The sequence below is a fragment of the Lupinus angustifolius genome, chromosome LG07 (assembly GCF_001865875.1).
Source record: "Lupinus angustifolius cultivar Tanjil chromosome LG07, LupAngTanjil_v1.0, whole genome shotgun sequence".
Lineage (NCBI taxonomy): Eukaryota > Viridiplantae > Streptophyta > Magnoliopsida > Fabales > Fabaceae > Lupinus > Lupinus angustifolius.
The window spans coordinates 5,202,354-5,221,030 of record NC_032015.1 but is presented as its reverse complement, the minus strand read 5'-3'; the positions used below and the strand labels follow the sequence as shown (position 1 = coordinate 5,221,030).

Here is an 18,677-nt window from a genome sequence, read left to right as displayed (position 1 = left end):
ATTTCTTTTGACAAAGATATGACAATTAAGCTCAATGAGTTTCTTGAAAAGATTCACCATTTTTTTTCCTCTAAAGAACACTTAGAAAATCTTTCTAAAAGATATAAAAGTTTGAGCTTAAGATTTCCTGAAAAATGTGTAAAACTTTTTTTCTCAAAAATGTGTTCTAACCCTCTATTCTTCTCAAATGGTTATTATGAAGCAATATGAAAAAATATGGGCTAAAATACTATTTTGTTTTTAACTGGAAGTTAATCGATTATACTGAAACTTAATTGATTAACGAGTTTCTTGAAAGTAACAGAAAACAGAACCAACAACCACTTTAATCGATTAACTCACCACTTAATTGATTAACATGTTCATCCCAATGATTAATTGATTAACATATTTGTTAATTGATTAATGGTTTTCTAAAATACATTTCAAATGATGAATGAACCTCCTACATGATTTATAACCTAATGATGCATGTCTTTGAGTGAAGTATGATTTAAAACACTTTTTAAATGCATTCAAAACATTTGATCATGTATGTATGTATGTGAATGTAAATCATGTATGTATGTATGTGCATGTAAATCATGTATGTATGCATGTAAGTTTCTTTTTAGATACGATTGATTTTAGCTTGTGAGACTTTTATTGAGGTTCATCCTAGCCTAGACTTTTACTAAGAAAGCAACTTAAGACCTAATAAAGATATAAAAATACTTAACCCCTAAATCTTCTTTTGAATGCTTTGCCTTGTACATTCTTGACTCTTGACTTTATAGTTGATACTTTGTTGTTTGTTGATTTGCTCATCCTCTCAAGCTTGTCCTTGAACATTAACCATGTTGTCGATCCTTTGTCTCTATCAATATTTTGTCTTCATCAAACTATGTGTGTCATTTTCCTTCATCAAAACATATCTGATGCATACTTGCCTCTTCAATCTCTCATTCATGCATGCTTTCATCTTCACTATCCAAAACCTTGTAAGTGTACCTTATTTAGGATACAAAAGGAAAACCTAAATTTTGTTTTGTCATCATTCATAAATCGGGATATTTGTCCTTAAAAAGTGTTAATGTCCATGTATTATGGGGATGTCACGCACTTTGATGTACTTATGCAACAAGGACAACTAAATTTCCAAATCATTTGCTTTCTATAAATGTGATACCAAAGAAAGCTTAATTAAATTAATAAAACATGAAATATTTCCAATATTAAAGTAATGATGGTGGGCCAGATTACTTAATTTGGCCTCATCATGCTAAGAAACCACTACAAATGTGAACATTTAACAACATTAGTGAAACGATTTCAAAGAACATAATCACATTTTGATGAACACTATCTCATGCCCAAACATAAACATCAGAATTCACTTTAACAATCCCTTCATCTTTTCTTAAATGATCTTTGACTTGGATTTTAATTTTTATTGATGGTGGACCCTGAAGACACTGGTCTTAGACCATGTTTGAGTGCTGCTTTCCACACAACATTGATCTTATTGACATCTATGGCTCCAACTTCATGATGAGTCCAACCTTCAAGGCTATGTACAACTCCTCCTGCATGGCATGCATGAACTACTCCTCTCTCCATTGTGTACTGTAACAGTACATGTCAAACAAAAAATGATAAAGAATACAATTAATTTGTAGAGATATCAAGAATGTGAGTAGAAGTTTGATTTATGCAAATTCTGTAGTAAAAAAAATGTTATTATTATTTATTTTTAAGGAATAATGTTTTTAATTTTATTTATCATTCTTATGTAATTATTTGATTTGGCCGAGGCCTGTTTCTTAATGGTTTTAACGATTATTTTCTGATTTACAGGTTGAAAATGCCTTATTTATATGTGGTTTGCAATATTTTAGATTGTGGTTGTCATTATACTTGTATAGAGTTTACAACAATTGTGAGAAAATATGACTACCTTATTTATTTATTTATTTATTTATTTATTTATTTATTTATTTATTTATTTATTTATATATATATATATATATTTATATAAACTAATTTTTATTTTTATTATGACTCATACATTATTTTTTATATTTAATTGTTATTATATATATAAAAACAATTATATTTATATATATATATAAAGGTATTTTTCAAATTTTAATTAATTATTTGAGTTGTCCAAATGAACCATTCGAACTGAACCGAACAATTCGCGAACTTTAATCGAGCCGAATTCGAGCTAAAAAAAACTCGTATCGAACTCGAGTCGAGTTTCGAACTGAGCCAATCCTTATCAAACTGAACCGAGCTGAACTCTGGTTCGACTCGTTTCTAGCCATACTTTTTAGTCTGATATTTAAAAGGTGCTTTATAAAATTTACAAGTGACTAATTGATTTAGATGGTACATGTTTCATTAATTCTTTTAAGCAAGATTTGGTCTTGCATATGGAGAAAACCCTACTTACATAGTACTTACAGTATATTGCTGACAATCCCAACTTGAACACGATTACCTTCATATAGTATTGGTCCAAACTCTTATGTTTTTTGTTTAATTGTATATAGACTCATGGTCTTGGTATTATTCATTCTTGTAACGGTAATCACTCTTGAATGTGTCTCTCTGTATTTAGGTTGACACCTTTCGTGTTTTTTTATTGAATCGTTTGTTAAGAAAAAGGATACCCATGGTGGGGGAAAATATCCAAGTTCAAAAAATTTCTAAGAATGAATGATTGATAGCAAAAAATGTTAGCTCGTGATCTTTAAAATAAGAGATTGAGTAAGCAATGTTAGCTTGGTTTATTACCTAAGATAACTCATATTACATCTATTTTTAAAGCATTTTTTCTTCTAAATTTATAGTTCAAATTGTGGTTATGCTTATAGTTGTGTTTAATACAATTGTAAGAAAACATGGTATTATTGCATTAGGTTCACAATTTTATATCTTATAGAAGCAAAGGAAAGAAAATATGACTAATACCACTACATTCGATCCACAATTTTATAAGTTTTATTAGAAGCACAAGACATAAAATAATTGATTATAAGATGAATATATATTGATGATTTCTTACCTCACAAGAACCAAGTCCTTCCACATCTTCTGGTAACCTCATAGCTGCTAAATCACCATAAGTGCAGTCTCTTCTAAATGGAAAGATGGGTGGAACAACAAATTGATGGAAGTGTGTTCCACTTGGTGCCCACCTTTGCTCTCTTGGTGTGATCCACTTACCAACAATCCATATCTACAATAATCACAAAGCCAACTTAATTACATGGTTTGTATGTGTTGGTGCTATATCAAATTTATGGCTCATAATCATTGAAATTATTATACCATTAAAAAATTGATGTAACTTTTAATTTTGAAAAAATAAAGTATATAATGACAATGTATGAGTTTTGCAATGTTACTTCATCATTTATCATTTAAATTTTATTATCATTGATTTTTCAAAAAAAGTAATATAAATGAATAATGGATGATATACTGACTGTATATAAATTTTCACATTGACATATGGATACTATGTTTTTTAGATTTTGCACAAATAAAAGAATATTAGCATGACAATACCTTGCAGTTTTTAGCTGCTTGGTATTTTGTGACTTGGACAAGGTAGCTTTGGTATTCTGGAGGGGCTTCCTTTTGAATCTTCTGAAATCTATCTGTAGAAAGAGTTAACATCTGCAACGTAAATTTCGGCCCATTAGTAATGGTCATTGCATAAGTAACATGATTATCACTACTCTTCATAAATGCATAATAAGAATTAAAATCTTAGCCATGTTTTTTCATATCTTTATCTCTTTAAAATCCAATATATATTTATATTTTATTTTTCAATTATATTATTTTTTATTACTCTTTTTTTACATTTTATCTCATTTTTTGGTAAAACTAATGATAACCCCTCATTCTATAACTAAAGAACTAAACTTTTTTGATGTGCAACAAGTATCGCTTTGAGGAATTAAACATTTCACAATAGAACTAGTATGACACATGAGGATCTAATGTGACGTTATGTCACTAAATCAACGATTGATATTTTATTTCTCATTTTGTTATTAATGTAGTTTTGATGCAAATTTATTAGGAATAGTTTAATCAAATTATATGTTAGTGCAGATTTCTTCAAATATGTTTAAATTATATGTACAATTTCAATTAAGACTACAACTATATCTCATCTCAAATTATGAAATTTATGAATGACTCCAACTAAAGTTTTCGGTTAGGGGGACACCCTGTGACAAAAATTAAATAAAATTTATTGGGTTAGGTCTTTTGTTTTGTCGTCACAATTATTAGATCAAGGTTTGATACTTACAACCCAGAGGTGCCAGTACAGATAGCTATTAATAGGCAACACAATCAATCAACTTCCCTTATTAATTATTTTCCATTGCAAGTTGTAATTTTGGTCATAGATTATTATCCCATTGAAAATTATTTATTTGTTTCCAAGCTAAGAAAAGATGTACCAACAAAAATACAGAATAATGATGATGTTTATATAACTCATGTAGTATGCATTTATACATTTAATTTAATCTAATTTAAAGTATTAAAAATTGCTTAATAATGATGAACAATCTGTTACTCTAAAACATGTCTCGCACTAATAAAAATATGTTATATCAATTAAAAATGAAACAATTATTATTTTTCTTTTTTTTGATTCAATGTTATTAATGCAAGATATATTCTAAACATGTTTTGAGAAAACACATGTTCATCAATGACTACATGTGTAACCTAGATGGGATAATCATATATACAAATTAACTTTTGAAACTATATTGAGATATGTGAGAAGTTAAGTGTAGTTGTTCAAATGAAAAGGACTATAGTAAATGCAATATTAAATTAATGAAAACATTAGAATTAGTTTGGAGTGGGGTAAAAGTAAGATTTACCAGGACTCTAACTTTCTTTTGGCAAAGGTAGAGGGCAATTGCTCTACCAAGCTTGGAGGTAGCACCTGTTAGAAACACCTCTTCTGCATCTTTAGGGATTTCATCAAGAATAACAGCTGCAGTTAAGGTGTTCCCATGAACAACTCTAACCCTAAGGTTTGGGTGTTTGTCCACAAATAGTTTTCCTCCTCCATTTAGAGCTTCATTCTGTTCACAGTGAATATGAAGAATTGTAAACAAACCCTGATAATGGTCATACTAAATATTCCTCTACAATCACATGCAACTGTAATTAGATACAATTTTACCCTGTAATCTATATATTCATTTTAAAACGTAGTTTCTTGACTTTTTTATACGTATGACATCAGTGAAAGCGTTTATAAGTGAAAAAGACTCATGATACTATTTTGGTTCAAGATGTAACATCTTATAATAGTTTTTCACTCTTCATATGACATGATAATAGTAAGTCTAGAAATCGTTGGAGGCTTTCTGGTCGCAACCGCTATAACACTAAATTATTTTGACCCAGAATTGTTTTCTCTTTACAGAAGCTAATTAATCACTTTCAGAATTACAAAGGTAATGGGCCACTGTTGCTTATAGTTAAGGTCTTAAGGATACATGTCCTCTAAAGCAATTATGATGTACTGCCATATGGATGGTTTTGTCAGGTATCAGAGATTTACTACCTTACAAGTCATCAAAACCCTCAACAACCATGTTCAATGAACACCAGAATCCAAGAAATTAATTTCTTTTTTCTCAAATTTAATAGAAAAAGAAGTCATAATCTAATTATATGCCAACCAAACCTTATTCAATGCAGCCAAGCTGATAACTTTAACACCAATTTTATCTGCCCTGAGGATAGCTTGCTCAATATTCTTATTGATACCATCAGCAGCAATTGGCAGGAAATACTGTTAGCAAAATGTGTATACAAATAAGATATAAAGTATAGAAAGATAAGAAAATAAATGCATTAAAGTCATATATGACACTAAAAAAATGATGTTCCAATAAAGGAACTTTTCCCTAAAGCGTAAATTATTTTCATTTCATCAACACTGAGAATATAACACTAGCATATTAGCATATGATAACAACAGTATTCAGCCATATTTACATATTGCCAGATGTTGTATTTGAGATGTAAATAAACAAGTGATGTTAGTATAACTATTTTGAAGATCAAAAGTTAGACAAATTTCTTAAAAAGTAAAAATAAAAATAATAAGAAAGTGAATTTGTAAGATGTCATTGTTTTTAACCAAAAATGTACAAATAATATAAGATATAAATATTTATATTATTAAAGATATTTTAGAGATTATTTTAAAAGTTGTTTAGGTGGTTAGTAGTTATATTGTAAAGTTTGTATTCATTGCTTGGTTATAAGTTTTTCCTCTCTTTTTTCTCTTGTATAAATAAATCATATTGATTCATTTTTATCAATGAGAATAATGTCAACTTCCGGATTCTCTTTTTTCACTTTGATTTCTAATAATTGTTAGTGGAAAAATTTATATACATCCAATATTCAATATATCATTCATCATTCATTTGTATTACTTATGTTTAAAAGTTAATGAGAATTAACTATGAATGATAGATAATCAAGTGATAGTGTAAAATATTCAGGTGAATGCACATATGTTTTTTCTCATAATATAATATATTAAAAGAATATTTCCCTGTTATTGATGAGGGTGCTATTATAGACATACCTGAAAACCAAACCTAGGGACAGCCCATGTTTGGTGCAATCTACCTCTAAGGTAATAGAATGAAACAAGAAAGGTCTTGGACCAAATCCACATTGCCAGCAAAGATATCAAGGCAATTGGCCAAAATGGGATCAAGAAAAATCTTGTTCTGAATGGCAAAGAAGAGAAAGATCTCAGACAGAATTGAACATGCATACATGATGTTACATCCACTATATGAGCCAAGAAAACAAAATCTGGTACCCTACTAGGACGTCCTGCATCGTTCCAAATACATATTAATCATAAATGTGCATAATATAATGGTGAAGCCACAAAATGTTGGTATATATAACTATTGGTAATTAAAATAGGCATGACAAATCCTATTCTCCTCTAGAACATTAGCTTTTGAGCTCGAGTTGCAATAGGTTGCATTTAGAGGAATAAAATATTGTATGAGTATTCAAGTCTAATATGACATGCTCAATAAATTTATAGCTCGACAGGATCCATCAAGGCTGTAATAATAACTCAAATTTTTTATGACGATCGGTTCTAATATTGGGAGGTTACCATGAAGGAAAATAAAATATTGAATGGCATTTTTATCGGAAAAGATAACATTCTCAAGAGGTCACATGTAAGGTTGGAATATTACAATATGCATATAAGGTATTATCACAACACATGAGAAAAAGTAATTTAAAATTAATCTCCTAAACCACAAGGAATCGGATGCAGCATTTAATGAAGTACTTAGAGTCATGTTGGGTAGCCATATTATATGAAGCATCCAGGTAATTAATTAAAAAGAAAAATATTTACTTAGATGAAATCAATATTAGCACAACTTATTATATATATGTACCTGAACTTAGTGTCTTGTGTAATTGCCATGATTTGCTATTAAGCGTATTGCCTAAATAATCAAAGAAAGGCATGAAGAGGCAGAAATTAGTATCCTTATCATTATGGTGTAGGGTGTGGTACCTGCAAATCAAAATTGAAAGCAAGTGAGTTTACAATCCCAAACTAGAAATTTTGGGGTGTGACAAGTGGGTTGCAAAATATACATAAATATATAACATTAATATAACATTTTATGTCACATACAAAAAATATATTTAGTAATGTCTTACAAGGTTTCTCAACCCTAGAAACTTTAGAAGACACTACACTAATACTCAAATTAAATCAAAACACTGAAGTTTTGCCTTATAGGTTAATGTGAAATTGTGGAACTCAATTCCAATGTTGCTATGGGGAATGAAAGAAGGCATATCCACTTAAAGTAAAAGTTCAAGACTTAAGGGTATTGGAGTTGGAGTGACTTTGCAAGTAGTTTTGTAAAACATAGAGGGACAAAAATGTGTATGTAATATGAAAGTAAAAAAGCAAAATAAAACAGATAGAAAGAATTATAGATAATATATTCACAAATAATTATTTTGATATTAAAATCTTATACTATATGATCGATTTCCATTTTCAGCAACAGTAAATGCTTTTACTTTCCTTACCAAAATAACAGAGAAATTCAATGCTGGATTTCTTATGTAAAGTATGATATAATAATAAATAGTATATGATAGCAGTAAAATAAGTTGGTACTTGCAATACTCTAAAGTTAAAATTAACTTACGTTGGTGTGTATATCAGATATCTCATAAATGGGAATATCTCAAACAAACGACGTGGAACAATTTCAACATTGCAATGCCCCAAACATCTTAGGAAATCAAACCCCAAAAGGTAACCATATATTAAGGTTGCTGATCCATATCCCATCATAGAAGCACCAAGGATTGGGATTCCTATTACTACCGTCATAATAAGAGCCTCCAAAACTGTTGAATTTCCAACTGGATCATGAAAACAAGACTATAAGTAGTTATTTCAAATAAAATAATCCTAAAACCAACGAGATGTTGGTCCAGTGGTGTAAGGTTCACTAGATCTCAAGGTTTATGAAAACGTCAAAAATTCGATTTATGAGAATAACACTTTTTGAGAGAGATATTCACTTACCTATAAAATGAGAATAACATTGGTAGTACAAAAAACAAATCTAAAATATATTTCTTTATGCACAAACTCTTTTTTTTAATATGATAAAATTCAACTAGTTGAGCTGACTAAATGGGACAATATGAAACATCATGAAACTTTAATAGAATGAACATCTTTATGATTTATTGGATTAGACTGTGATTAGAGAGTCTCCAACAATCAAAAAGTTTATTGTTATCGAGGTATGAGAAGAATAAAGAAGCTACAAGTGAGACATTACGTCTTAAATCAAAATCTTAAGGCATTAATTCTATGAGTCTTTTCCACTTATAAACTCTTTCAATTCTCCTCTCATATTCAATGTTGGACTTTACATTTGAATATATTTAACAATCCCCCCTCATGTGTGGGTACCACACACTTATCAGTACGCTCCCCCTTAACCCAACATGATTAGTCTTCCTTGTCATATTTATGAATAATCCATCCCAAAACGAGTGTTATTAAGGAAGTTTAAAACTAAGATGAAATCATTAACAAATTCCTCACAATTTTGATTCTACTAAAATTGAAGTTATTAAAAAAATGGTATTTGGGATCCTAACCTGTCAATGATTGTGGTACTGGAGATGAATGGTGAAGAGAATGATAATGGGTGAAAAGATAATCTTCATGAAACTTTCTATGCCCCCAATAATAAAGTGGTTCTGAGATTCCCACATGAAGTATCAAAGCACAAATTAGACCTTTAAAGTTCCATAGAGGAAGATTTTGAAGGAAGGGAAACATATAATAGGTCATTGAGGCAATTAGAGCTTGAAGAATTAAGAAATTATCCCTGTTAGGAAAAAAATAAATCAAATATTAATATATAAGATAAGAACACATATTTAATAAGATAATTATTTACATAAAATTTCCAATAATTTACCAATCCCATTCTTTATCAATCTGCTTGAAATCAACCCCTTGTTGAAGAATCCTTCTATTTCTTGTAAGAAAAAGCATATTGCTATAACAATTCCATAGCAGATGAAGCAAACCTCTGAGACCAAACAATATGAGCAAATGAAGGCACCAATTGAAGCTAAGATTGGAATCTTCAACATAAAATCTTTCATACAACACTTTGGCCACAAAAGGTGCATATAACATATACTATCCATTGAAAAAAAAATTGAGATCATAAAACAAAAACCCATGTTAGTTCCATCAAAATTGTTATAATAATAGAAATTAGAGTACAAACGATGCATGACATATAACTATACCTTGAATATTCCAAAATTCTCCCATGGCCATGTTGATAAAGGAGCACCCATTTCACTTCACTAGATAGCAAGATACTTAAAATATTTTTTTTCTTCTTTTTCTTTCTGTTTCTTTAATTTCTTCCCTGGTATAATGTTCAAAACAATAGTATATAGTATATATCCTATAGATTTTTCATGTAGGAACAAAAATTGAAAAACCAATATTCCTAAAAACTTATCAACCCTCAGTAGCAACTTAAAAGGAGTAAAGAAAGGAAAACGTTATTCTTTCCAATGAAAGTGTCTCTTTATTATTTCCCAGATGAAAACTCTGTTATAGTATTATAAGCTTTTATTCTTCTCTCATCATCCTTTTCATCACTATTTATAGGCAGAATGGACTAATGCATTTGAGGGGAAGGAGTTAGTTACTCTTCATTTAATTTGACAGAATTATTATTGAACTTCTGATTAATGTAAAGAAACATATATGTGATGATTCATGTCTTATACGTGGGAATAAATGGACCACACTTCAAATGAAAAAAGAAATGGTTACAAGAGACAAACAATATATTCATTTTTATTTGCGTTTTATATATTATTTTATAATTTATCACAACTTCCCATAAAATAAAAACAATATCTACTTTTTTTCTTACAATGACAAATATTATTTTTATTGTCATTTAGGTCCCACAATGTACCACATTTTTAACCAAGCATGTACTTTTTTGTTCTCTCCTCGTTCTTATTTAAGAACAAAATTCATAAAATAGAATAATACAGTGGAGAATAGAGTAAGAATATTTTTATTCTGTTAAAAACAACTATAAGAATAATCATTTTCGTTGCTTTTAAGCTAATTTTGATATATTTGATATATAAATTAAATTTGATTAAACTATGTGTTAGGCCATTTGACCCATTACTCACAAGGGTATTTAACCTAATTCAGTATCACACATTCTTTGAAACATATTACTTTTACAATATGTAAAAGTAATTATTATAAGCAATGTGATTTTTCAATTAAATTAATGTTTAGGTAATAAAATTAACTTATTTTATAATATTATATTTATGCTATTTGTTTTAAATTATATTTTCTAAACTATTCTACAATCTTAGCTCCTAACTTTTTAAAATTTTATATTAATTTGAATATTATATATTCAAATTAATATATTATATGACCATATTGTATCTGTTCCTCCTCAACCAAAAGATGTTAAGTAATGATTAAATCATATTTAAATCTAAACAAATAATTTGATTAAGAAGCTTAGATAAATTTGGGCAAATCATCCAAAGACTCCTGGGAAATCGCAAGTTGCTATAATATAATTTTTAAATAATCTGTGATATTGAGTTAGGTTTAACCTGCCACAGTTGGAGAGCGTAGGACACAAGTCCTACTAATATCTTTCTCTCCTTGTAGTAGATGCTATATTATATCTAGAAAAAAATATGCACTAATAATATAAAAGTTATATATATTATCAATACATTATTAATTATTCTTATTTTATTAGTAATGACTTTTAAAAAAATATAAATAAATGTATATAAATTCTTATACTAAAAATGTATATATATTACAAGTTTGTATATGGTTGGATAGTGGCACCGTGCTTCTCTCATAAGGTAGGTCAATATGTCGGTTTCAAATGCACTTACTATTCAATTAGGTGTCCTGATTGGCCTCTTGAAATCAGGATGAGATATTCTTCAAATTAATTTTATGTGTATACCTAAAGTTTATAATAAATATTGATATATATTTCTTTTAGAGAAAAAATGATTGGATTGAACATTGGTGCTTCTTTCCTTTTATTTTCCTACACAAAATGTGTCAAATTCTGGTGTTGATTTTAGATGTATATAAACCGAGAGTATTGAGAGTTGAAGAAGGATTTTTGGGGGAAACCTAACCTTAGGGTTTGGAATTGGGAAAGTGAGTTTCCTTAACAAATTTGAGAGCAATGTGGGTAGAGGGTGAGGTTTATTCTTCTTCTAGGCTAAGAATTCAGATTATGTTGTTGCCTTTGAGATTTTGAGAGAAAAAGAGATAGAGAGGGTTTGGAAAAAATGGCAAAAATGCTTCTAGTTCTACTTTATCTGCTGTTGTTAATCGATTAATCATATTTAAAATTCCAGATTTTCAGAAAAATGAGCTCATGTAATCGATTAAGATGGGACATTAATTGATTAAATTTCGTGAAAAATAACGTGTTCACTACTGGAACTCATATTAATCGATTAAGACTCATGGTTAATCAATTAACAGTCATGAGATTTGTAGAATCAAGAGGGTTTTTGAGTTTTGGAAGCATGCAACGATTTCTAACATCACTCTTAGAAGATAAAAATAATGTCCATGTGAATCTAGAGAAATCATTAACAACTACCAAGGCATAGAAACTACCACCAAAACTGATTATTTGTGAAGGTCCAAACAAGTCCATATGGAGAAGCTCCACAACTCTTGTTGTGGATATTACATTCTTTTTACCAAAAGAGTTTTTAATTTGTTTACATTTTTGACAAGTATCACAAGTTTCATGAGTTTTAAAATCAAGTTTTGGTAGACCCTCAACCAAATTATTTTTAGATAATTTATCTAGATGTTTTACATGAATATGAGCGACGCCCTTATGCCAAAGCCATATATCATTTCTTTAGAAACAAAACATTTTGAAAATAATATCGTTACATCTTCTAGGTTAACCATATAGATGTTATTAATACGAAGTCCGATAAATTTGACCTTATTAGATAAATTGTCACGAATTATGGAACACTCAGAGTCGAAAGATACACGATTACCTTTGTCGCAGAGTTGGCTGATACTCAATAGGTTGTGCTTCAGGCCTTCAACATATAGTACATTCTCGACCACTTCCTGAGTTGAGTTGTCAATTGTCCCGTACCAAGTATCTTTCCTTTGTTATTGTCTCCATACGTGACAAACCTTTTTTCTTTCAATGATAGATATAGGAATTTTGATGTATCTCCCATTATATGTCTCGAGCATCCACTATCAAGGTACCAATGTTGTCCATGTGCTCGTAGACTTACCTAAAAAATAGGTCACTTGCCTTTTTCAGGTATCCAATTTATATTGGGTCCTTTTCTATTAGTAACCAGGGAGTTATCTCCCTTTCTCATCCAAACATATACACCACTAGGTATACCATATTTCCTGATATAGCAAGAGTAGGAAGTGTGGCCAAGTGTGCCACAATAGAAACATGTAGGAACTTTCTTATTATAAAACTTCTTATTAGATCGAGTTACTGGTTTTCTATATGGTCTTCTCCTACACATAGGGGGGAATATATCCTAGTCCAGTATGGTCACCAACATTTCTAGTTTGACTAAGCATACTGTCTAATTGATTTTGTCTCTCTATGAGTTTTGCGAGTTTTTCATTAAGCTTCAAATTTTCATTTTTCAAAGTGTCGCAACACTCACAGACAGTTGATTGACATAAATTATCATTTGAGCAATTGCATGTATTACAAGAAAATATTAGATATAAAGTTTCATTTTCAAGTTTTAGCTCATCTAGTTCTTTCTATAATTAGACTATTTTCTGTTCATTTAGAAGGATTACTCGTTTTCTATCAGAACTAATCCTAGCTAATTTCTCATTTTTTTTAATTCTTCATGCAATTCGACATAAGCATTATATAAGTCCTCATAAGGAGGTGAATCATCAGAAGAAGAAGATGAGGTGTCAGAGTATACCTCATTGTTTACCTCCTTTGAATCTGAGTCGTAAGCTTCATTTGTCCTGGTCATTAGGCATAGCTTGGCGGTCTCCTCTTCATATACGGTGCTTGATGTCGTATCCTCCTCTGTTACGTCCTAGACCATGTAGGCTTTCTTTGACTTGAAGTCCCGAGGAGTGCTCTTTTTCGAATCAACTTTCTTGAGGTAAGTAGGACATTGAAATCTCATGTGTCTTGGCTTACCACATTCGTGGCAAGTGAAGTGCTCTTTGTTACCTTTGCCTTTTCTAGTTGACTCACACTCTTCTTTCTTCTGAAAATGTTTAAAGCCTCATTTCTTTAAGAATTTCCCAAATTTTCATACGAGAAGACTCAACATTTCATCATCAATATCTAAATCAGACTCAAAATTTCCTCATCAATATCTAAATCAGACTCAACATCTTCTTTCTCTTCAATAGGTTGAGACATTGTTTCTTTAAGAGATATGACTTTCTTTTTGCGATATGATTCCTCAGGCATCGTCAAGCGTCCAAGTTCCATCTCGTGCTCTTGAAGCTTTCCAAATAATGTTGCCAAAGGCATGGAGTAAAGATCCTTGGATTCCACGATAACTATAACTTTAGATTGCAATCTCCTGTCAAGACAACGTAAAACTTTATTAGTTAGTTCTCCTTTGGTAATTTTTTTAATCTAGAGCAACTAAATGGTTTACTATGTGTGTGAATCACTTTTGCATGTCACTGATAGATTCACTCGGCAACATATGAAAAAGCTCGTACTCATGTGTTAGGGCATTCATCCTGGCACGCTTGACTTCGCTAGTGCCTTCGTGAGTCACTTGTAAAGTGTCTTACATTTCTTTGGCACTTTGACACTGTGAAACCCGAAATATATCATCATATGATAGGACCGATGTGATGATGTTTTTAGCACGTAGGTCATATTTAACCTTTTTATGTTCATCATCGATCCATAGACTCTTAGGCTTTTATTTCGGTTTATCGTCCACTAAATGCATTGGGACGAAAGGCCCGTTGACTACGGATTCCCAAATATCCGAGTCAATGGCTTCAATGGATATCTTCATCCGGACTTTCTAGTAGGTGTATCCCTCGCTACTGAATATGGGAGGGCGGTTAATGGATGCGCCATCACCGCCAAAGGGTTAGTGGAACCCATTTGTTTTCCTTTAAGGATCACACATATGCGGTTGAGCTAGCACGTCGTACTAGCTTTGATACCATTTGTTAGGTATCAATGGACAGAACACACCTATAAGGGGGGGGGGTTGAATAGGTGCAGCGGTTACCAATTACCCAATTACCGCTTTTTGCACCGAAGCCCTATTCTGGAAAAAGCCCCAGTTAATCGATTAACACTCTATCTTAATCGATTTAGTCACATAAAACAGTAAGTTGCAGAATGGCTTATTGCACAGTCACTCACCGATAATCAGATACAGATAAAACACATATATTTGAACATAATTAAACTCAATATAGCACAATTAGAGTATCCAAATTATCAACTAAAAATAGGAAATATCACAACTTGAAATGTAAAGAGATTAAGGATAGAAACAACCTGCAACAAGGAATTTTATCCTGGTTCGTTTGCGGGTCCACTTGCGAACTACATCCAGGCCTCCCCTTCTAATCTCGGGAGATTTTCTCCACTAATATTAAAATGAATGTATTGTTACATGCACACTTCCAATACAAAAACTTAGACGTTCCCTTCTTGAATCCAAGAACCCACTTTCTTGGTTTGACTCACCTAATTGCGTAAGAAAACCTTTCTTATGATCTAGCCCCAGCCAAGAAAACGTTATAAACTCAAGACCTCTAAGTCTTGGTGAAGACTCACTGAGTCTCTTAGGTGGTAAGACACCAAGAGACGACTTCCCTTATTACAACACAAAAACAATACAAAAAACAGAGTATTATCAAGCACAATGTAGCTCAAATATCACAATTGAAACTCAGCTAAAAACCCTATACACTGACAAGTAAACATGAATATGTATGAGTTAATTGATGTGCAGAAACAGAGAATTTCTATCCTAGAATTCTTCTTAAGACATGTAAGAATCATGCAAGAAAAGATAGAAAAGGTTAACACATTAATCACATGCAATTGGATGACAATTAAACCCTAAACATGATATGATGTATGGAGCAAGACCTAAAAACATAATTTATATAGAAAAACTTTCTAAGACCTAGGTAATCGATTAAGTACCCTTTTAGTCCATTGATGGGCTATTGAGAATAACTGTTTTCAGGTTTTCAGTTATATGTTAAAACCAAATTTACGTTAATCGATTAAAACCTTCCTTAATCGATTAACTGGCATATTTTTCAACTAAATGATTAAATGGTAAACAACCTATATGTTATTCTTATCAACTATACATGTTTTACCAATATATTATGTCTAAGATGCATAAATAACATGTATGATTAATGCATGAACATATAATAATCTAGATGGCATGTCTCATGTAAACGATTTGATTATTTTTAAGACTTGTGAGAATTGCATCTAGGTTTACCTAAGCCGGACTCAATATCTAAGACACACATCTAAGACTCTAAAAATGACTCTTGTAAGAGCCTAGTCTAGATATGAGACCCTTGAGTCCATGGCATGTTGGTTTGTTGAGTTATCTTCAAGCTTTCTATAAATCCTTGTTTTCATCAAAACATAGTCAATCTAATAGTGCAACACTTTGAGACTTTACACTTTCAGTCTTGAGTATGCTCCCTCTATTTTGTATGTCCCCTTTGATTTGGAGTTATGTGCCTGAAATATTTTATCCAGAAAATACACTCTCCCAACTTTTCTCCCCCTTTTGACTTCATCAAAAAGAAGAAAAGTCAAGAGTCCAACACAATATATATATATATATATATATATATATATATACAACATACAATATATAGCAAGTATAAAGGTAATCATAAAAGTGATATTGCATAGCAGAAATTTAAAAGATGTTCGTACAAATTCAACCATAATCAGAAAAACAGCAAACAAACAGCAAATTGTTCACAATCATGTCATATTACAGATATAATTCCTAGACAAAGAGAGATCTAAGATATGTTCAGTTCTTTCGTCATCAAGATCCATGCTATTTATCATATAAGAAAGACGTTGAAGCTCGAATTGAACTTGTTGATTCTGAGCGTCAAGAGCATCCATCCGATTAGAGATGTAGTCCCAAAGTGAGAATAACTCATCCATGATCATCTGGTTTGTAGGCATGGGAATAGATGAAGGAGACTCAACATGAAACTCAGAAGCTTGTTGTTCAGGAGGGTTGGCAGATGCATTCACATTAGGATCATCAAGTTCAGCCTGTCTATCACTTTGATGCTTATAGAGTCTTTCAATGAGATCTCGGAAGAAGACCATTTTGTGGACCACATCTACATCAATCTTGCTATCACATGCATCAAGTGTGACTTTGGATTCACCAGTAGTAGATACACCAAAATGTTCAAGAATGTTGGTTATGAAGATAGCATAAGGTAGAGGGCTGTGAGGTTCTCGAACATACCACATATGTCTAATTACTGTGTTAGCCCAATTGATAGAAAGGTCATGCTTAAGAGCATACATCAATTGCAATTCCATGTCATTTATTTGAGAATGATTTGAATATTTTGGAAGAATGACATAGCTCAAAAAGTAATGAAGCAAGCGATCTTTGAGATTGAGATTTCCTACAGCAAGGATATCTATATTCTTTATAATTTCACCTAGCGCCATTTGCTTGCGCATTTCTATTTCTGAATATCCAACCAAATCATATATACTTCTTTTTGGATACAATAATCCAACGTCAGTTGTACCTTTTAGATATTTAATGATTCTTTTCACAACAACTAAAAGTGACTCTTTTGGTTTAGATTGATACCGAGCACACAAGCAGACACTAAACATTATAACAGGTCTAATGGCAGTTAAATAAAGTAGGGAACCGATCATACCTCGATACTTTGATATATCAATGCATTCTCCAGCTTCATTTGAAACAATGTATGTGCCAAAACCCATAGGAGTGGTAATTGGCTTGCAGTCATCCATTCCAAATCTTTTTTGCAAGTCTCTACAGTAACTGGATTCTCACAAAAATATCATCCTTGAGTTGTTTGATTTGTAATCCAAGGAAGTAATTTAGCTTTCCTATCATAAACATTTCAAACTCCATTGCATCATTTTGTCAAAATCTCTACACAAGGTTTCGTTAGTAGAACAAAAAATAATATCATCTACATATATTTGAACAAGAAGAGTATGATGATTTATTTTATTAATAAATAGTATAGTCTCGACATTTTCTTTTGCAAAACCTTTTTTAGTAAGAATGTTTGTTAGACGTTGTTGCAAGCGTTATTCAGTGTTTATTTTAGTTGGGAGTTTTCTTCTCTCAATAAATCGTCCTGACAACAATGTCAATTTGTTGAAAGATTAATACTCTCATTTTCGTTATGTTCCTTTTGTAAGTAAGAGAACTCGGTTTTAATCTTTTTTCGCGATCTCGCCTTTGTTGAAATAAATTCCAACGCCGGTATAATGGTTTCAAGAATATTCCAGTTACAACTTACTTTCTTAATAATCATATGAATAAGTCATTCCTTCTTTGCCCCATCTCGGCTTTGTTAGAATAAATTCTAACGCTATCGAAGCAATTACCTATTACATAATTATTAAGTACCTTTGAATACCATCTCGATTTTGTGGAATAAATTCCAACATCGGTTTAATGGTATTCTAATATATAAAAGTGATGAATAGTTAGTTGTTAGATACAAATAAATAAATAAAGAACAAAAGAATAATAAATTTAGTGACCTTTTATTTATTTACTCCCTTTCGGGTTCATTTTATTAACAAACCAAACTTCTTCCTTAAGGAAGGTTGGTATTCAAGAATAAAATGCGGAAAGTAAATAACAGTAAATAAAAGTTAGTAAGTTAGTTGATCACTTTTGTATATTAAAAGGTATTTTCAACAATAAATTTATTGATAACACTTTACTATTTT

At 30.9% G+C, this 18,677-nt stretch overlaps 1 protein-coding gene across 1 annotated transcript; it reads right to left on the bottom strand.

Moving 5' to 3' along the window:
• Window positions 1,157–10,256, bottom strand: LOC109351957 (protein ECERIFERUM 3-like). Its single transcript, XM_019593685.1, has 11 exons — window positions 9,901–10,256; window positions 9,561–9,787; window positions 9,235–9,467; window positions 8,262–8,481; window positions 7,488–7,609; window positions 6,638–6,894; window positions 5,723–5,830; window positions 4,905–5,111; window positions 3,559–3,669; window positions 3,053–3,226; window positions 1,157–1,605 (listed from the first exon to the last, which is right to left on the bottom strand). Exons 1-11 carry the CDS (start codon window positions 9,949–9,951, stop codon window positions 1,423–1,425), a joined length of 1,893 nt encoding a protein of 630 aa, XP_019449230.1. The 5' UTR covers window positions 9,952–10,256; the 3' UTR covers window positions 1,157–1,422.